This window comes from Erythrolamprus reginae, chromosome 3, assembly GCF_031021105.1.
Source record: "Erythrolamprus reginae isolate rEryReg1 chromosome 3, rEryReg1.hap1, whole genome shotgun sequence".
Taxonomy (NCBI): Eukaryota; Metazoa; Chordata; class Lepidosauria; order Squamata; family Dipsadidae; genus Erythrolamprus; species Erythrolamprus reginae.
The window spans coordinates 85,863,345-85,882,038 of NC_091952.1; the positions used below are offsets into that span (position 1 = coordinate 85,863,345).

Here is an 18,694-nt window from a genome sequence, read left to right on the forward strand (position 1 = left end):
CCCAGGTTGAGAACCACTGTTATCTAACAGAACTCTTTTTAAAATGCTAGTTTTCTTTAGAAATAAAATCATGTCATCCACAAAGGTCCAGAGATAACTAATTTAAATTTAAAAGTGCTATATTTTTGAAGCAAATTAAAATGCTATAATCCAAACTGTTGTTTTGCCCCACAGAGATGATTATATAACTAACATTTTCTTCCTTTGCTTCTGAATATATGACTCTTAGTGATGCTAATTTAAGATTTAGATGTGTCATGAGCTGAAAATCCACTGTGAGTCTCTTGCTGGAAAGCAGTACCTGAAAAGATTAGAGCCAAACTAATAGCATGACTGAAATGACTTAATCTGCACCTTTGTGCAGCATTAGGACAGAAATGGAGAAAATTTGCACTGTTAAAATAATAATAATAATAATTTATTAGATTTGTATGCTGCCCCTCTCCAAAGACTCGGGGCGTCTCACAACACGATAAAAACAGTATTATACAGGCACAAATCTAATATTTTTTTTAAAAAACTAAAAACCCTATCATAATTAAAAACCAAACAGCACATACATACCAAACATAAATTATAATAAGCCTGGGGGAAAGGTGTCTCAAATCCCCCATGCCTGGCGGTATAGGTGGGTCTTAAGTAGTTTACGGAAGACAAGGAGGGTGGGAGCAATTCTAATCTCCGTGGGGAGTTGATTCCAGAGGGCCGGGGCCGCCTCAGAGAAGGCTCTTCCCCAGGGGCCCGCCAGACGACATTGTTTTGTCGACGGGACCCGGAGAAGGCCAACTCTGTGGGACCTTATCGGCCGCTGGGATTCGTGCGGTAGCAGGCGGTTCCGGAGGTATTCTGGTCCATCTAAATGATGGACATCTAAATGTAAATGAGACATCTAAAGAGGACACATTTTCTTGTGGGTGATTCGACTGTTAGAGGTGTTGATTTGGGACAGAGTAAGGACGTGGTGAAGGTGCTGAGGTGTCTCCCAGGGGCCACTGCCAGCAGGGACAGGAGGCGGATTACAAACATTGTCAAGGCTGTGAGTAAAGGTAATAACATTGATGTGGTGGTGCATCTTGGCACAAATGATTTGTCCCAGAGAAATGTCAATGTAGTGAAAAGAGATTTTCAATGTCTAAGTGTGGAGCTGGGTAAAATAACAGATTCATTGACTTTCTCAGAGGTGTTACCGGTTTGTGGTCAAGAGGATAAAACAACGTGTATCAGAGAGTTTAATGTGTGGTTAAGGCAGTGGTGTAAAGCTGAAGGTTTTGGCTATGTAAGTCATGATGTCAGTAGGTGGTCTAATAGGGAGTTGTTCAAGAGGGATGGTTTGCATCCATCATACAGAGGTACCCAGGTACTCGGTGAGGAATTCAGAACTTTTTTGGACAGGCTTTTAAACTAGGTAAAGGGGACAAAGATGTAACTGATGTGGGTGATTTCTGTCCCCGACCAAGGAGGATAAAGCAGTTTTTGGAAGCTTATGAAAAGGGAGCTGCAAATAAAACAGATGTAGTTGTTGATGATAAGGGGCAAACTAATAATGAAAATAATGTTCTTCGGGTAATGAGCACAAATGCTCGAAGCTTGAGCAACAAGCTCTGTGAATTAATGGCCATAATATCTAGAGATAATTTGGACCTGATTGCCATATCTGAGACATGGTTTAAGGATTCTAATGAATGGGAAATATCCATACCAGGATATACACTGTATAGGAAGGATAGAATAGAGAGAAGGGGAGGTGTTAAAGAAAGTCTAAAAACAACACTAATTCAAAATACATGTCAAGATCTAGAGACTCTCTGGATTTGCATGCAAAATAAAGAAGGTTCTGTCATTAGAATTGGGGTGATCTATAGGCCTCCAGGGCAATCCGAGGAATATGACAACAAGATGGTGGATGAAATTACCCAAATGGCAGTAAAGGGAGATATTGTGGTTATGGGTGATTTCAACATGCCTGATGTTGACTGGAATATCCCCAGTGCCCTTACATGCAAAAGTAAGAATATAGTAGAGGCCTTTACAGGAGCAGCTCTGGCACAGCTGGTTAAGACACCAACTAGAGGGGAGAATATTCTAGATTTAGTTTTTACGAATGGGAATTGGGTTTCAGATGTCAAGGTGGGAGAAAATTTAGGTTGCAGCGACCATCTATGTTTGTGGTTTGATGTAAAAACGCATTGTGAGAAATCCTATAATGCAACCAAAGTATTGGATTTCAGAAAAACAAATTTTAATGCAATGGGGGAATATTTAGATAATGAATTAAAGGGGAGGGATAAAATGGCAGGAGCGAGCACCCAGTGGACTGTATTAAAAAAGGCCATCTTAAAAGCCACTGGACTGTATGTAAGACAAATAACTAAAGGTAAAAGGAAGAAGAAACCGCTATGGTTTAGCAATGATGTAAGGGCTATAGTCAATGAAAAAAAGGCTGCCTATAGGAGGTATAAAGAGTCTGGAAGTATAGCTGATAGGGAGGTGTATAAAATGAGACAGAAGGAGGCGAAACAGATAATATATGCTGCTAAAGCCTCAAAAGAGGAAGAAATTGCCAAATCTCTAAAGAAGGGGGATAAAACCTTCTTCAGATATATTAGTGATAAGAAGAAGAAAAACTGCGGCATCACGAAGCTTAGTACCGGGAATAATACATGCATTAATGGGAATAAGGAGATTGCTGACCATTTCAATAGCTACTTCTGTTCAGTTTTCTCAAAAGACACCTTACAAAATAAAACTATAGAGGGATATAGCATTGCTTCCAGCTGTACGGATTCAGCTCCAGTGATCTTAGAAGCCGATGTCTTAGAAGAACTTGAATGATTAAAGATAAATAAGGCAATGGGTCCAGATGGCATCCACCCCAGAGTTCTTAAAGAACTCAGATCTGTCATTGCTACCCCCCTGACTGATTTGTTTAACCAATCCTTGTTAACAGGAGATGTTCCTGAGGATTGGAGAATGGCCAGTGTTGTGCCTATCCACAAGAAGGGCAGTAGAGAAGAAGCTGGTAACTACAAGCCAGTTAGCTTGACATCAGTTGTAGTTAAAATGATGGAGACTCTACTCAAAAAGAGGATAAATCAGCACCTAAAAAACAATAACTTATTGGACCCAAATCAGCATGGCTTTACTGAAGGCAAATCATGTCAGACTAATCTCATTGATTTCTTTGACTATGTCACAAAGGTGTTGGATGAAGGTGGTGCCGTGGATATTGCCTACCTGGACTTCAGTAAAGCCTTTGATACGGTTCCACATAAAGAGCTGATAGATAAATTAGTGAAGATTGGACTTAATCCCTGGATAGTTCAATGGATTTGCAGCTGGCTGAAGCGTAGACATCAGAGAGTTATTGTTAATGGCGAGTATTCTGAGCAGAGTCAGGTTACAAGCGGTGTGCCACAAGGGTCTGTTCTGGGTCCTATTCTTTTTAATATGTTTGTGAGTGACATAGGGGAAGGTTTGGTAGGGAAGGTTTGCCTATTTGCCGATGACTCTAAAGTGTGCAATAGGGTTGATATTCCTGGAGGTGTCTGTAATATGGTAAATGATTTAGCTTTACTAGATAAATGGTCAAAGCAATGGAAACTGCAGTTTAATGTTTCCAAATGTAAAATAATGCACTTGGGGAAAAGGAATCCTCAATCTGAGTATTGTATTGGCAGTTCTGTGTTAGCAAATACTTCAAAAGAAAAGAATTTAGGGGTAGTGATTTCTGACAGTCTCAAAATGGGTGAACAGTGCAGTCAGGCAGTAGGGAAAGCAAGTAGGATGCTTGGCTGCATAGCTAGAGGTATAACAAGCAGCAGGAGGGAGATTATGATCCCGCTATATAGAATGCTGGTGAGACCACATTTGGAATACTGTGTTCAGTTCTGGAGACCTCACCTACAAAAAGATATTGACAAAATTGAACGGGTCCAAAGATGGGCTACAAGAATGGTGGAAGGTCTTAAGCATAAAACGTATCAGGAAAGACTTAATGAACTCAATCTGTATAGTCTGGAGGACAGAAGGAAAAGGGGGAACATGATCGAAACATTTAAATATATTAAAGGGTTAAATAAGGTCTAGGAGGGAAGTGTTTTTAATAGGAAAGTGAACACAAGAACAAGGGGACACAATCTGAAGTTAGTTGGGGGTAAGATCAAAAGCAACATGAGAAAATATTTTACTGAAAGAGTAGTAGATCCTTGGAACAAACTTCCAGCAGACGTGGTAGATAAATCCACAGTAACTGAATTTAAACATGACTGGGATAAACATATATCCATCCTAAGATAAAATACTGTACAGAAAATAGTATAAGGGCAGACTAGATGGACCATGAGGTCTTTTTCTGCCGTCAGACTTCTATGTTTCTATGTTTCTAAAATGTAAAAAGAAAGGCTGGTACAAGGCATATATTCTATATATTACTTTTGTTGCTCAACAATAAATCATTCCTACTTTATATGACTTCAGGGGGATATATAGATGACCATTGCAGCATATCTGTTGGCTATAATTCTTTCTATAATGGGATTTATTATAACCTTCTTTAAAGAGATTAGAAAGCAGCAAAGCTACTGTATTTTAAAACTATTTTTTCAGGTATCGCTGTTGAATTTATTTTGCAAATGCAAGAAACAAGCCCATCTTAAACATTTTGCCTCAAACATCACCCTTCCAAAATAATGACCCACTAGCCCTAGAAAGATTTGCTTGAAATCTGATGGAAGAAATGTTAACTAAAGCTATAGCAGCAATTATTTGCTCTTCTTAGTAACATCATGATTAGCTCAGTAACATATTATAAGCCACTATGGTAGATGATGCATTATTTTTCTACCAAGAAAATCTGAGGATTGTGTGTGTTTTTGTGTGATGAATGTTGATGAGCTGTACTCAGTGAAGGGCTACCAAAAATTTTACTACCACACTGTGGGTGTGGCTTATACATTTTCTTTTAATATCTTTCAGTGTAAATTGGGTGCTCTGGGGTGGAGCTCCATTTTTGCTACCTATCCGGGAAGCAGCCCACCCCTGGCTGTACTTCAAGGTGATGTGTTAATAAAATAATTTTTGTGAGATGGTTATACAACTAACCTCATCATTGAGAATGTAAGCCCAAATAATTCAACATAATTACATGAAGAAGAAAATATCAGTGCGTCCTATTTCCCTCCTTCCTTCTTCCTACTTACTCTAATAGACTTAGCAAGGCTTTGCTGTACTCTAAGGTCTACTTTAGATAATGACCATCTGCTCAAACCTAGAAAAAAATAGGATGGGAGCAAGTAAAATTTTTAACATCCTACACTATTTAAAAGGAAAAAGAATGGGGAAAATAATTATGAATTGACACACGATAGAAAAAAAATCAGGTTAGTTTAAAGCCTTTTGTGGCACTTTGTCAAAAAAAGAACTACCTTCTCCACTAACTCGTCTCATACCTTGTGGAGATGGCAAACGGGTAATTATGGGCTGAAAATGAAATGGCAGCAAAGATTTCATTTCTTATATCTGGTGAAGGAATTAGTGTTTGGAGCCTTCTGTTGAATTTTTAATTGGATTCTATTTTATTATGAAAGGAAGTGTGCTGTTCCAATGCATGATTAGTAGGTTTTCTTCTCAATTGAATTGTAGTTTCTGACTGCAAAGCTATGCACCATTACTTGCAAGCATTACATTGAACACAATATGTCTTGCATCAGCAAATATGAAATAAGATCTTAACTTGCTTAAGTTGTGTTCTGTCAAGCTCTCTGGTAGAATCCTCCCAAAAATGCACAGATACAATTTCAGACACACACACGTTTGAAAATTCAAAACAATGTTCTTTATAATGAACATTCACTTAAACCAAGCCCTCTTTTGGTATAGCAAAGAGCACTCGTCTCCAAACAAACTGGTAATTTGTACAAGTCCCTTATCAGTTCTGTGATACTTAGCTTGCAGCTGTGAGGCAATTCACAGTCCTTCTTCTTTCACAAAGTGAAACACACTTTGCTCTGGTTTAGTTTCAAAGCAGGGAAAAATCAGCACACAAAAGGTCAAAGTCAGTAAAGCAGTCACAAAACACAATGATCAGATAATCCTCCACAATAGCCAAACCCACAGGCTGCTATTTATAGCAGCCTCACTAATTACCACAGCCCCACCCAACCACAGATGGCCTCATTTTCTTTGATAATAATCTCTCAGTTGTTGTTGCCTATGCATCGCTCTCTGCATGCGTGGCTGTATCATTAACTCTTGTTCTGACTCCAAGGAGGAGCTAGATAATTAATCTCCTTCTGAGCTGTCTGCCACACTTTCCTCCTCCCTGTCACTCATGTCTTCTTGGTCAGAGGAGCCTTCATCATCAGATTCCACCCGGGGGGGGGGCAAAACAGGCCTGCAGCATGTGGATGTCTCACCCACATCCACAGACCTTGGGGCAGGAGCAGGGCCAGAGCTAACTACAACAAGTTGAGAACAGTCTGTCAGGGGCTTTTTATGGTTATATTTATCATTCCATGTTATCAGAAACCGATATGTTTTATATTTTATTCTTCTTCTTAGCCAGGATAATAATCTTATGACTGGTATTTCGTGAGCATTTACTTTTTATCAGGGCAATTACATTACTTAGATGTTGGAGTATTTGGAAGTTTAACAAAGCAGGCTATGTCACCATTTTTTTTTAATTTAATGGATAACAATGCAACTTATTTTAAATTTTAAATTTTCATTTTCATTTATAAATTTATCTTCATGGGAACTTTTGAAAGTAAGTTTAATTAAAATCAACTTATTTCTGAATAGATGGCTTTAGGAATGATCTATAAAATATTTAATGTATCATTCCATTAGTTTTTCCATGGATTATGTACAGTGGAGAATGCCTATTTTTTTTTCTTTATCTTAATGCATTTTGCAGAGGAAAAGTCCGGTAAGAAGTCTTCTTATTCCCTAATACTCTCATTTTATTGGATCTAAACATTTTCTGCATGTATGTGCATGCATACTATGTAATATTTGGGAGGTAGTGCTGTCAGGTTATTCATCTTCATGTCATTTCACAAGAGAGAATAAACAAAGGACAGTATTGGGAACATAGGCTCTGAGAAGGAAGCACAGTTCTTTTCCACTTATAGCAGCACTAATGGAAAATAAAAAATGTTATTTGACTCATTTCCTTTCCCTGAAAAAGCAGGAACCATGTTATCCATGTAGGCCACCTGGTTGCCTCTCAAGCTAATTGTCCTTCTAAAGTTGTTAGAATAAATAGGCAATCGGTGAGCATTTGAGATGTGAGATTCCAAGGTAACAAAATTCATTTTGAACTTTTGAGGTACAGCTTGATAAAAGTTTTGAAGATTAAATACCATTCAGGATAACAGGGAAGTGTCCAAGTATCATCAATTTTTATTATTATTATTATTATTATTATTATTATTATTATTATTATTATTATTAGTATTATTATTATTATTAGTAGTATTAGTATTAGTATTATTATTATTTATTGGATTTATATGCCGCCCCTCTCCGAAGACTGGGGGCGGCTAACAGCAATCATAAAACAGTGTACAATAATAATCCAATACTAAAACCAATTAAAAACCCATTAATATATTTTTTAAAAACATACATACATACATACATACATACATACATACATACCATGCATAAAATTGTAAAGGCCTAGGGGGAAAAGGAATCTCAATTCCCCCATGCCTGGCAGCAGAGGTGGGTTTTAAGTATCTTACGAAAGGCAAGGAGGGTGGGGGCAATTCTAATCTCTGGGGGGAGTTGGTTCCAGAGGGCCGGGGCCGCCACAGAGAAGGCTCTTCCCCTGGGTCTCGCCAAGCGGCATTGTTTAGTTGACGGGACCCGGAGAAGGCCCACTCTGTGGGACCTAACTGGTCGCTGGGATTCGTGCAGCAGAAGGCGGTCCCTGAGATAATCTGGTCCGGTGCCATGAAGGGCTTTATAGGTCATAACCAACACTTTGAATTGTGACCGGAAACTGATCGGCAACCAATGTAGACTGCAGAGTGTTGGTGTAACATGGGCATATTTGGGAAAGCCCATGATTGCTCTCGCAGCTGCATTCTGCACGATCTGAAGTTTCCAAACATTTTTCAAAGGTAGCCCCATGTAGAGAGCGTTACAGTAGTTGAGCCTTGAGGTGATGAGGGCATGAGTGACTGTGAACAGTGACTCCCAGTCCAAATAGGGTCACAACTGGTGCACCAGGCGAACCTGGGCAAATCTTCCAATGAGAAAGGGATAAAAAATGGCACGGATAGAAAATCCTTTAGGGCAGTGATGGCAAACCTATGGCATAGGTGCCACAGGTGACATGGGGAACCATATCTGCTGGCATGCGAGCCGTTACCCTAGCTCAGCTCCAGTGTGAATGTGCGTGCCAGCCAGCTGATTTTCAGATCGCCCGAAGGCTCTGGGAGGGCATTTTCGGCTTCCAGAGAGTCTCCAGGGAATGGAGGAGGGCATTTTTGCCATTCCCAGGCTCCAGAGCAGCCTCTGGGTGCACCAAAGATTGGGAAATGGGCTGTTTCATGCCTCCAGAGGACCTTCAGGGGGAGCCACTTTTGCTGTCCTAAGGCATTAAATTATGGGTGTGGGCACTTGTGCATGCATGATAGCACACATATACGCACTTTCGTCACCTGGGGGAAAAAAGGTTTGCCATCACTGCTTTAGGGAATATTTAGCCGCAGGTTTTGAACCAGTTAGGTTCAAAGTTTGACGCAATAAAGCAGGGCTGTCAAAGTTCTACTACAGGCCGGATGTGTCACATGCTGGCCACACCTAGTTTAGCAAAGGGAGGAAAAGTCCCTATACGTCACATGATGCCACCAAGACAACATGAGTTTCACACCCCTACAATAAAGCATTGAAATATTCTTATTAAATGTCTTTAAAGGCAGAAGAAGCAGGGACAGGAAATGAAAAGCAACGAGCTTCAAAATTGCACAGCACAGAATCTATAGAGAATTTGCACTGAATTCACACAGCAAGTGTCCAATTCCAAATGAATTTTGTTACTAAAGATTGACAAATTTACTATTCTAATAAACGCAAACTCTTCTAGACTAAGAGATATATTAGCATGGCTCGTGGCAAAATTATACTCTTCCAGGAATAACTTATTAGATAATGCTTACCTGACAATATTTAAAAGAAATGAGAGTTTTGTATTTGGCTGTTTTGTACATAACATATATCATATAAAGAACAGTTTATATTATATAGAATAGTCTAAAAGCAAAGCATGCTGTCTCAAACCACACTGAGGAGACCAGAAATCACAGATTCTCATCATTTGGGATCTCAATGAGTAGACTGGATATAAAGACTAACAAAAACTTAACTACAGATAGGATAAATAGAATAAGACAGAAGTAAACATAAGGTAAAAGTTATCAGAGAAATAATAGGAATACATGAATATTGAAAACATTCAAAGTGTGCTCTGTGTATTTATAATAAATCTAATAAATAATAATAATAATAATAATTTCAGAAAAAAAGAAAAAGAAAAGGTAGAATAATTTAATTCCATATAGTATGGCTTTTTTCCAAAACAAGGAATACTTGCCAATGTAAAATATATATAAGAAGCTGAAAATATATGCCGGACATTTTTAAGACAGTGCATATGTTTCTGAATTTCCAAATAAGTATTGGAAATAATTGTAAATATGAAAAGGCCAATCTTCCAAACTGCCCAAAACATACCCAGAAAGAGGACATCATTTTTGATTAATTTGAAATTTTAATTAAATGTAGTTCTATAACACTTCAATTAATTTTAGAACTGTAACAATGTTTTAGCAATTAATATGCAGGATAAAATAAGCAAATGTGGATATTCTGTTGCTGGTTTTCCTGCAAATATCTTAGTATAGATTCATTTTTAAAATCAAGTCCCAAGGCCTTAAGTGGTTTTGGGAAGAGAGCTATATGAAGAAAAATACTTTTGAAATGGGTATTTTGTGAAGCTAGAAGACCTCCTACCATCCAAAGACATTTTTACTACTGATCTTTCACTCTCTGACTAGGTATCTATCTCTCTTCCTTTTTGCTGATCACAGAGACGCAGCCCGGTAGGTCATAAATTCATGTTTAAATAGTTGCATAAATGACACCAGGTTATTCATTATATGATTAATTTAAATTTATTTCGGGAATATGCCTCACATGTCTTGCAGAGTTTGGGAGATAACAATTTTTGCAGCACTTAATAAGGATCACATTGATTTAATAAATATTTCTTGTTTTATTCTCTTTAAAATCTTCCCTATTGAAATCTGGATATTTCAGTTCTTCTTTAACTTCCTTTTTCCTTGGATGTGATGTTTGGGTCTCATTTTCTGGTGCTAAAATATTTCGTGGTTTGAAAATAAAAGAATTGCCTTGCAAAACACATGCAGAAATGGACAGAATTCTGGATCCAATCCTCTGTCACCCTCTATTCCAGCCATAGCTGGCTGGAGGATTCTGGGAGTTGAAGTCCACAAGTCTTAAAGTTGCCAAGTTTGAAGACCTCTGCTCTATTCTTATATATAAAGTATAAGAGCGTGTAAGAACACCTTTTGTATAGATATGTCCTGCTTATGTTCATACTTCCTGAAAATTCCACTTTCTGTTTCTATGGGGTTTTTTCATCTTCAATGCTACAGTCTAGATTTTTAGTTTTAAAAAATAGCACAAAAAACCCAATGTACAAGCAAATTAGATTTTTTTTAAATTATAATCCAGCTCTGTGACTACTAACATGGTGTCTAGGACTTTTTGGCAAATTGAGTATATGTGAAATTCTTGTGGAAATACATTTGTAGCTATTACCTTCAGTTCTATTCAAAAAATGTTTGAATAGTTTGCATGTTTATGTAAATATGAGTAAATGAATAAACTGGCAAAGGAACTCACAGTGTACTCTATAAAGTGTATTCTTTTTTATTTTACAAATATTGTTTATCTATGGCTTTTCAGCATTTTAAAACAGAGCAATGCTTTCTTTATGTAAATATAATCCTTTAATTCTAAACTGTAGCTTTCTGTATTTAATTTTAGGGTTCAGTTAAGAGGCACCTATCTAGTAAGTATCATTTAAAAACATATTGGACTTTAACTGGTGAATATCCGTAGTTTCAGTAAATTTCCTTTACAATTTTCATACAGTATTCTAAAAGAGCAACAGCAACTAATTAACAAGACAGATTGTAGTCAGAACATTAGTAAAATAGACTTCAAAACATATTGAGAGTTAATCTGCATACTGCTATGAAATTCTGTAGTAATGCATAAACATAATCAATAGATACATTCTAAATCAAAATGCCCATGCAGAATTTGCAGGTAGCTGATTGGACAGACCATATCAATAGGCCATAAAATATATATTTCTCTGAGTATAAGTGAAATATCAATCACAATTCATGGAATATTCTCATATGCCTAATAAAAATACTTCTATTTAATGAAAATACTTTCATTGCATTTATTTTTCATGTAGCCCTAGAATGTGGAATGTTGCAGTATACGTAGAAAGACTGGGGACATAATTAAACTCAGTTGAAATGATTTATGAAATCTTCTATTATTTTAAGCGGCCAGTTAGGTTTCTGCCTGATTTATTAAGTATTACCGGTAGAATGCATTAAGTAGAAAAATGTAATTGCCTAATTATAATTTTAATATTATACAATTGTTGGCCATATGATTGTATTTTAAAGAGATATTAAATTATAATCTAATATTGTCCAAAGCTATTATAGCCTTTCACACAATGCAATTTTACTAGTGTTTCTTCCAGTTGTCCAACCATGGGACCGATAGATAGGCTTTCATTCAGTCCTAGCTCCCATCCTTAGCCTTGTCTTATGAGCAAAGAAAGAAAATACCCTTTTGTTAAATTTAAAACTAATGGCAAGATGGTGGCAAGGTGATATGATAGAATAGGAAAAATGTTGAGCAGCCAGGAGGCTGGAAAATTGAGAATTCCTGTTAAAACAAGAGTTCTCCCATACCTTAAGAGGTTACTTTGCAGAATTGTTCTTGCAGTAATAGCTCCTGCACTCCTGCAAAATTAATTGGCTCAATTACAAAAAGTTTATAAAAGTTACCATATTTGCCATATACTTGTGGTCTCAGATCAGCACATCTTCATGACCCCAGTGTTCAGCTGGTTTTATTTTATATTCAGCAGGCAGTTTGTTTACACTGTACAAACCTCCAAGAAAACAATTTAAAATGTATATTTTGTGCTAGGTGAAGAAATAGCAAGACCTCGGCGTTCAACTCCTACTCCAGAGCTTCTCAGGTTAGTATAGAACTGAATCCCCAAAAATGTGGAATTCTTATTCCCAAAATAAACATGTGCAGAGAGATTATTGTTTTGTGCTTGATTGCATTAAAAGATTGACTCTAAAAAGGTATAAAATTATGATCTCAGGTAATTTAGCACCAATTTTCAACCCTGTATGTGGCTCTACTGTATATGCAAAATGACATTCCCTTTTTATTTATATCTTGAGTGTGAAAAGAATACTGTAATGCATTTTAAATATAACTTTTAGAGATTCTATGGAAGACTTCCATCTGTATCAGACTGAATTTACAGAGATATGATAGCTTAGTTGCCAGATAATATCAAATTAAGACAGCCTATTAGCAGAAATGTGTAAACAAAATTTACAATATTGGAGTCAGTTCTTACCTTCTATTTATATTTATTTACTCTGTTATTTATATTCAGAAAGCTCCAAATACATAAATAAAATACATTCAAAATATAATTGATTTATTATTTTACTACATTACAGTATTCGTTTTCTGAGTGTTTATCAAAAAATGTGTAATTGATTAAGGCAGAACATTGAACAAAGAAACAAATTATACCAAAAGAACCATTAGAATTTTATAAAAGGAAAAGTATTGTTGATCAACATTTCTTTAATATTGTTTGATTATTAAATATGTCCAGGAACAAACACAGGGAATAATTGGTACCAAATGGCTTTGAATTAAAATATTTGAAGAATATCTTTTTTATCCCAATCTGCTATAATGGATCAAATACATAAGCAATCTGATATCACATATTTATATACACACATACATTTTCAGAAATGTACACATACATAAACACACAAAATGAGAGGGAGAGATGGAAGGAGGGAGAGAAAGAAAGAGAGAGAGAGAGAATTAACCCAATGTACAGAATAGTTATGTTTGGTCATGATACTAATTGTTAAAATATATCTTGGGTTGTTTTTTTAAATGCCTTAATCATTTCAGGTAGTAGACACATTACTTCATTTCATTTTAAAAATAGTAACTGTTTTCATCCCCTAAATTCTTCTACTATGTGTGTAAATTCTTTTGGCAGCATAAATCCATTGTAGAGGAGCTATATGTTTTTGAAGTAGTAAGCCATTTCTCTTTTATATAGAGAGAAATCAGTGGGAATTGAATATAATTGTTGTTATCTGTTGAAATGTTATTTGTACTCGGGCATTTTTAAATGTCAGGCAGATTTTTAAAAATGCCTTATAAAGGTTTTAGGCACTTGATCTGTTTTATAACGTTTTCTTGCTATATTATATTGGGATATATTGTAGAGGGTTTCTTGCTTCTATTATGCTATTATTTTGAAATCCTTGAATAGAAAATGTAACAAAATGCCTTTTAATATATGTAATCCTGACAGAAAATGTTATACACAAAAGATAGATGTAATATGCATATTGGGGTAAACTATTTCTATATCTGCTAACTTTTGGCCTGTTGACATTTAATTTCTGATTTTTTAAACAACAAATTAAATCATATTGCCTGTTATGTGTAAATAAACTGAATAGGGGTCTTTTTAAAAAAAAGGAGCTTTCACTACTGGTTGTGAAATGCTGCTTCCAGTATTTATTTCCTGGCTTGTAGGTTTTTACTTAACAAGAATAATATTTTTTCTTTGGTTGGTATGTGTATATGTGTGTCTGCATTTATAAAGAAACAGAATAGTATTCCAAAGACTCCGTTTAAGATCTCCAGAACTGAGTGGGCACAATTTTCTAAATATTAAAGAAGGTTTTTCAGATGATTCTTTGCTTCTGCAGAACCAGAAGGTCGGAATGGGGTTTTAAAGAAAATTGAGCCCCATTAGCCTTAATTATTTCAAAATCTGGTTCCTGAGCTTCTCTTTATAACTATAGAAAGTAACATGGATAACATGAAATAAAATGCAGTAAACAGTATTCCTATTCAAGGTAGCCCAGGGGTAGGCAACTACAAGTTTATGGCTGGCTCAGGAATTCTAGGATTTGAAGATCCGTAGGTTGTAAAGTTGCCATATTTACCCACTCTTGAGGTAACCACTTTTTATATTCTATTTCATTCTCCCAACACTTAGAATTTTGTATCCTTGTGCAGATTTAGTCTTTAGTGGTTCTTAGGAGGTTAATAAATTAGCAGTTTCATTTCCATGTGTCCAAATCCTGGCAGTATTCAAATCTAGTAATCTGGATAGTGTATTTGATTTCTTAAGATCAGCACTTAAGGACCTAATTTGTTTTTAATATGTAAGATTTTATAAAATTGTTCATATGTAAATTTTTGAGCATGGAATGGCTATATTGACAACAGTATATATTTCAGTATAACGTAAAACCACATCATTGTTGTGGTACATAATATTTTCCTTACAATGTCAATGTTATTAGCAGATCTATAGCAAGCAATGTCGAAATAAAACTCAATTCTTGTGTAAATACACTGCTCAAAAAAAAGAAAGGGAACACTCAAAGAACACATCCTAGATCTGAATGAATGAAATATCCTCATTGAATACTTTGTTCTGTACAAAGTTGAATGTGCTGACAACAAAATGAAATTGATTATCAGTGTTGCTTCCCAAGTGGACAGTTTTATTTCACAGAAGTTTGATTTACTTGGAGTTATAGTCTGTTGTTTAAGTGTTCCTTTTATTTTTTTGAGCAGTACAGTGTTCCTTCGATATTCGCGGGTTCGAACTTCGTGAAAAGTCTATACCATGGTTTTTCAAAAATATTAATTAAAAAATACTTCCCAGTTTTTCCTGCCAAATGACGTCATATGTCATCACCAAACTTTCATCCACCTTTAATAAATATTTTTTTAAATATACTTCCATAAATAAACATGGGGAGTAATAATCTAAATGGTTGCTAAGGGAATGGGAAATTGTAATTTAGGAGTTTAAAGTGTTAAGGGAAGTCTTGTGATACTGTTCATAGCCAAAAACAGTGTATTTACTTCCGCATCTCTACTTTGCGGAAATTCGACTTTCACGGGTGGTCTTGGAACGCATCCTCCGCAAAAATCGAGGGAACACTATATAAAATAACATTTAAAAGTTTGACATTTGTTTTTATGGAAAATGTGTTCTTTTTAAAAATCTAACCCATTTGTCACATCTGCTAATATCAAGTAACTATTTTTTCCTGTAGCAAAAAACCTTCAGAAGATGCTGCTGTCCTAGCACCATTATTTGGTCCACCCCTAGAATCTGCATTTGAAGAAGACAAATTGGAAGGTAAATTATTAAATTGTATCGATGTATTAGAGGTATAGCTTCCTTTTCTCTCAGGGGCTCAGGTGGGAACCCCTAGCTTTCCCCCCAATTTGAGTTTGTTCCTATAGCCCTTGTGTTATTTTGGATTGAAAAATATGATTGCTACCCAATTAACTTCTATGATTGGAATTTGGATCTTACCTGCTCCAGTTCAATTTCATCCGCATACCCAGGGGTGGGCTACTGCCTGGACAGGGGTGAACGCAATGGGGTAGCAAAAATGGAGCTTGACCCCAGATCACTCAATTTGCACTGAAAGATGTTGAAAGAAAATGCAGGGTGTCCTGCATAAGCCACGCCCACAGTGTGGTAGTAAAAATTTTGGTAGCCCTTCACTGCACATCCCATTAGATTTTGCATCAGGCTGGCTCACCTGAAATAATCATCGGATTCATCATTAGTGATGGGCGAACCCAATGGTGTTGGGGTTCGGCAAGTTCGGACGAACTTCATACAAAGTTCGGCCGAACACGAACCTGAACCCGAACGGTTCATGGCGCCAAAGCTCCGCCCCCGGAATCCCATCGTTTTTTATTTTAATTGATTTTTTATTTTTATTTATTTTTATTTTTACGAAAAAAGACGCCACAGCGGTGCTGCAAGCAAAGGGAGGTGCTTTCATGTAAGAATAATTTTTACGTGAAAAGACCTTCCTTTGCTTGCAGTGCCACTGCGGCGTTCTTTTTCGTAAAAATAAAAATATATATTTTTACATGAAAAGACCTCCCTTTGAAGGAGCTGGGGAATCCCACGAAGAGATTCCGGGGGCAGAGCTTTGATGTCACGTATACTGGCAGGTTGCTAAGGATGCCAAGGTCACCTTGGTGTCCTTAGCAATCTGCCGGTATACGTGATGTCAAAGCTCCGCCCCCTGAATCTCTTCGTGGGATTTCCCAGCTCCTTTTGGGCCTCCCTCACAGCCTCCCAACCGGCCGACAGCTCCCTGGGGTTCACCTTCCTCTGCCTCCACCGGCGCCCAGCTCCTCCTCTTCTCAGCAGATGACAGCTGGGCAGTAGCTTTTGCGGTGTTTGGCACGAACACCAAACCAAAGCATGAATTTTTTAAAAAAATCAGGTGTGGGTCCGGCATGCCGAACACCACAAAATTCGGTACAGACCCGAATTGTGTGGGTTCGGTTCGCCCAACACTATTCATCATTTGATTAATTATGCCAGTTTCACCAGAGTTTGTTGCTTTGTTGCTTTAATCGGAATAACAAAATCAGTTTTACTCCAAGTTCTGTCTCTTTTGTATCTGGATGCAACCCATCGGTGCAGGTATAGAAAAGGTGGGGTGTGTGTTCCAATGCTGCTTTCATTACTCTGTCCCCTGCTCTCGTAGCAGATGCAGCTGACTGTTGCTTTCTTACTGTGAGTTTATCTATGCTCCCCTGGGGTGCTGATTTGCTAATCTAAGAAAAACATTGAATCAAATCAATGTTAAATTTTCTTTTTTTGCTCCTATCTGAATCATTTTTAACAAGCATTTTGATATTTTTTTAAAAATATATACCATATTAGATTAATGAGAAATGTGAAATGCATACGTGCATCAGGAAGCCACTGGTTCCAATATTGTACCAAGATTGGGTTCTGGCTTACCTCGCTGCGGGTTCCCTTCCTGATGCGCCACGTGGGAGGGCGCTTACATAGTGCTAAAAACTGAGCTTCTGCGCATGCACAGAAGTGAAAAACAGCTTTTGCATGTGCACAGAAGCAAAACCCAAGATGGCGGCACCTATAGCGCTGAGAAAGACAGTTCAGGGATGTGTCCAGCTGGCCATCGCCACCAGTTCGGTGAGAAGGGGGAAATTCCTGCTACCGGTTCTATAGAATTGATCTGAACTGGCAGGAACCCACCTCTGTATTGTACTGCACATTCCATGGTAAAACAAACACTCAAAATACTACTTACAAGTATTCGGATTAATATGTTTTTATTTCTTTTATTTTGAATAGCTGCTGCAATTTGGTAATACCTAAAGTTCAGTATTAAACTCTTATTAGAAATAAAAAAGCATCAAGTTCTTGTGTTACTTCTAGATTAATATGTTATATATTTGCTTATATGTAGATTCAGGTCCCATAGAGCAGTGTGAAGTTTGGGGTTCTGTTCAACCAGCGAACGCAAGTGTAGAATCTCCAAATGAGTCACGACCCTTCCCATCTGGAAGTAAGTTAGAATAATTCTTGATAGAAAAAGTGGTTTAATTTGTTGGGGAAATGTGATATATAGAAAGAAGTAAATCTACTAGGGATCATGCATGGCTCATTTTTCTGTGTGGAAACAGAGATATTAATTCAACTGTGCAATGAAAACCCATCTTTACTTCAATGTAATATATTAGAAAAAGAAATTAATCAGAAACCAGAAGAGAAATTTATCATTAAAATTGCTATGTTTGTTTTAAAATGTATAATGTTTAGCAACATTATTATGTCTACTTCTACATTAAACGTGTATTTCTGATGGTATGGGAAGTTCTTTGAAAGCCAGAAGCTAACTACTGGTGTTGCTGCACAAGTGGAAATGTCTTCTGCTTGTACAATGAACTCTCTGAATTGCAGCTTCATCTACATGAGACCAAGTTTGTTTATTTATTTATTAGATTTGTATGCCGCCCCTCTCCGTAGACTCGGGGCGGCTCACAACAACAATAAAACAATTCAAGACAAATCTAATAATTTAAAAACATTTAAAAAACCCTGTTATTAAAGCAGACATACCATACATGAATTGTATAGGCCCTGGGGAGATGTCTCAGTTCCCCCATGCCTGACGGCAAAGGTGGGTTTTAGGGAGTTTACGAAAGGCAAGGAAGGTGGGGCAGTTCTAATCTCAGGGAGGAGCTGGTTCCAGAGGGTCCGGGCCGCCACAGAGAAGGCTCTGCCCCCCTCTCTGATTGAGCTTTGTCTGTCGTTGTCCTTGATATGTTGCTTTTATGTTACAGCACCTCCACCACTTCCACCCAAAAATATTCCTGCTACACCTCCCCATGCTGGTTCTCCTTTAACAATTGGAGTAGGTAAGAATATTTGACACAACTAGTCAGGTTTAATATTTGTTTATTTTGCTGC

The 18,694-nt window shown here is 37.0% G+C and overlaps 1 protein-coding gene across 20 annotated transcripts in view; it reads left to right on the plus strand.

Moving 5' to 3' along the window:
• Window positions 1-18,694, plus strand: part of SGIP1 (SH3GL interacting endocytic adaptor 1) — a 161,951-nt gene that overhangs the window by 77,412 nt on the left and 65,845 nt on the right. For all 20 annotated transcript variants that reach the window (XM_070746094.1, XM_070746112.1, XM_070746109.1 and 17 more), the window contains 5 exons: window positions 11,083-11,107; window positions 12,280-12,331; window positions 15,492-15,577; window positions 17,691-17,789; window positions 18,568-18,642. In XM_070746094.1, coding sequence (XP_070602195.1) covers window positions 11,083-11,107; window positions 12,280-12,331; window positions 15,492-15,577; window positions 17,691-17,789; window positions 18,568-18,642 — 337 coding nt within the window. The remainder of the gene's footprint in view (window positions 1-11,082; window positions 11,108-12,279; window positions 12,332-15,491; window positions 15,578-17,690; window positions 17,790-18,567; window positions 18,643-18,694) is intronic.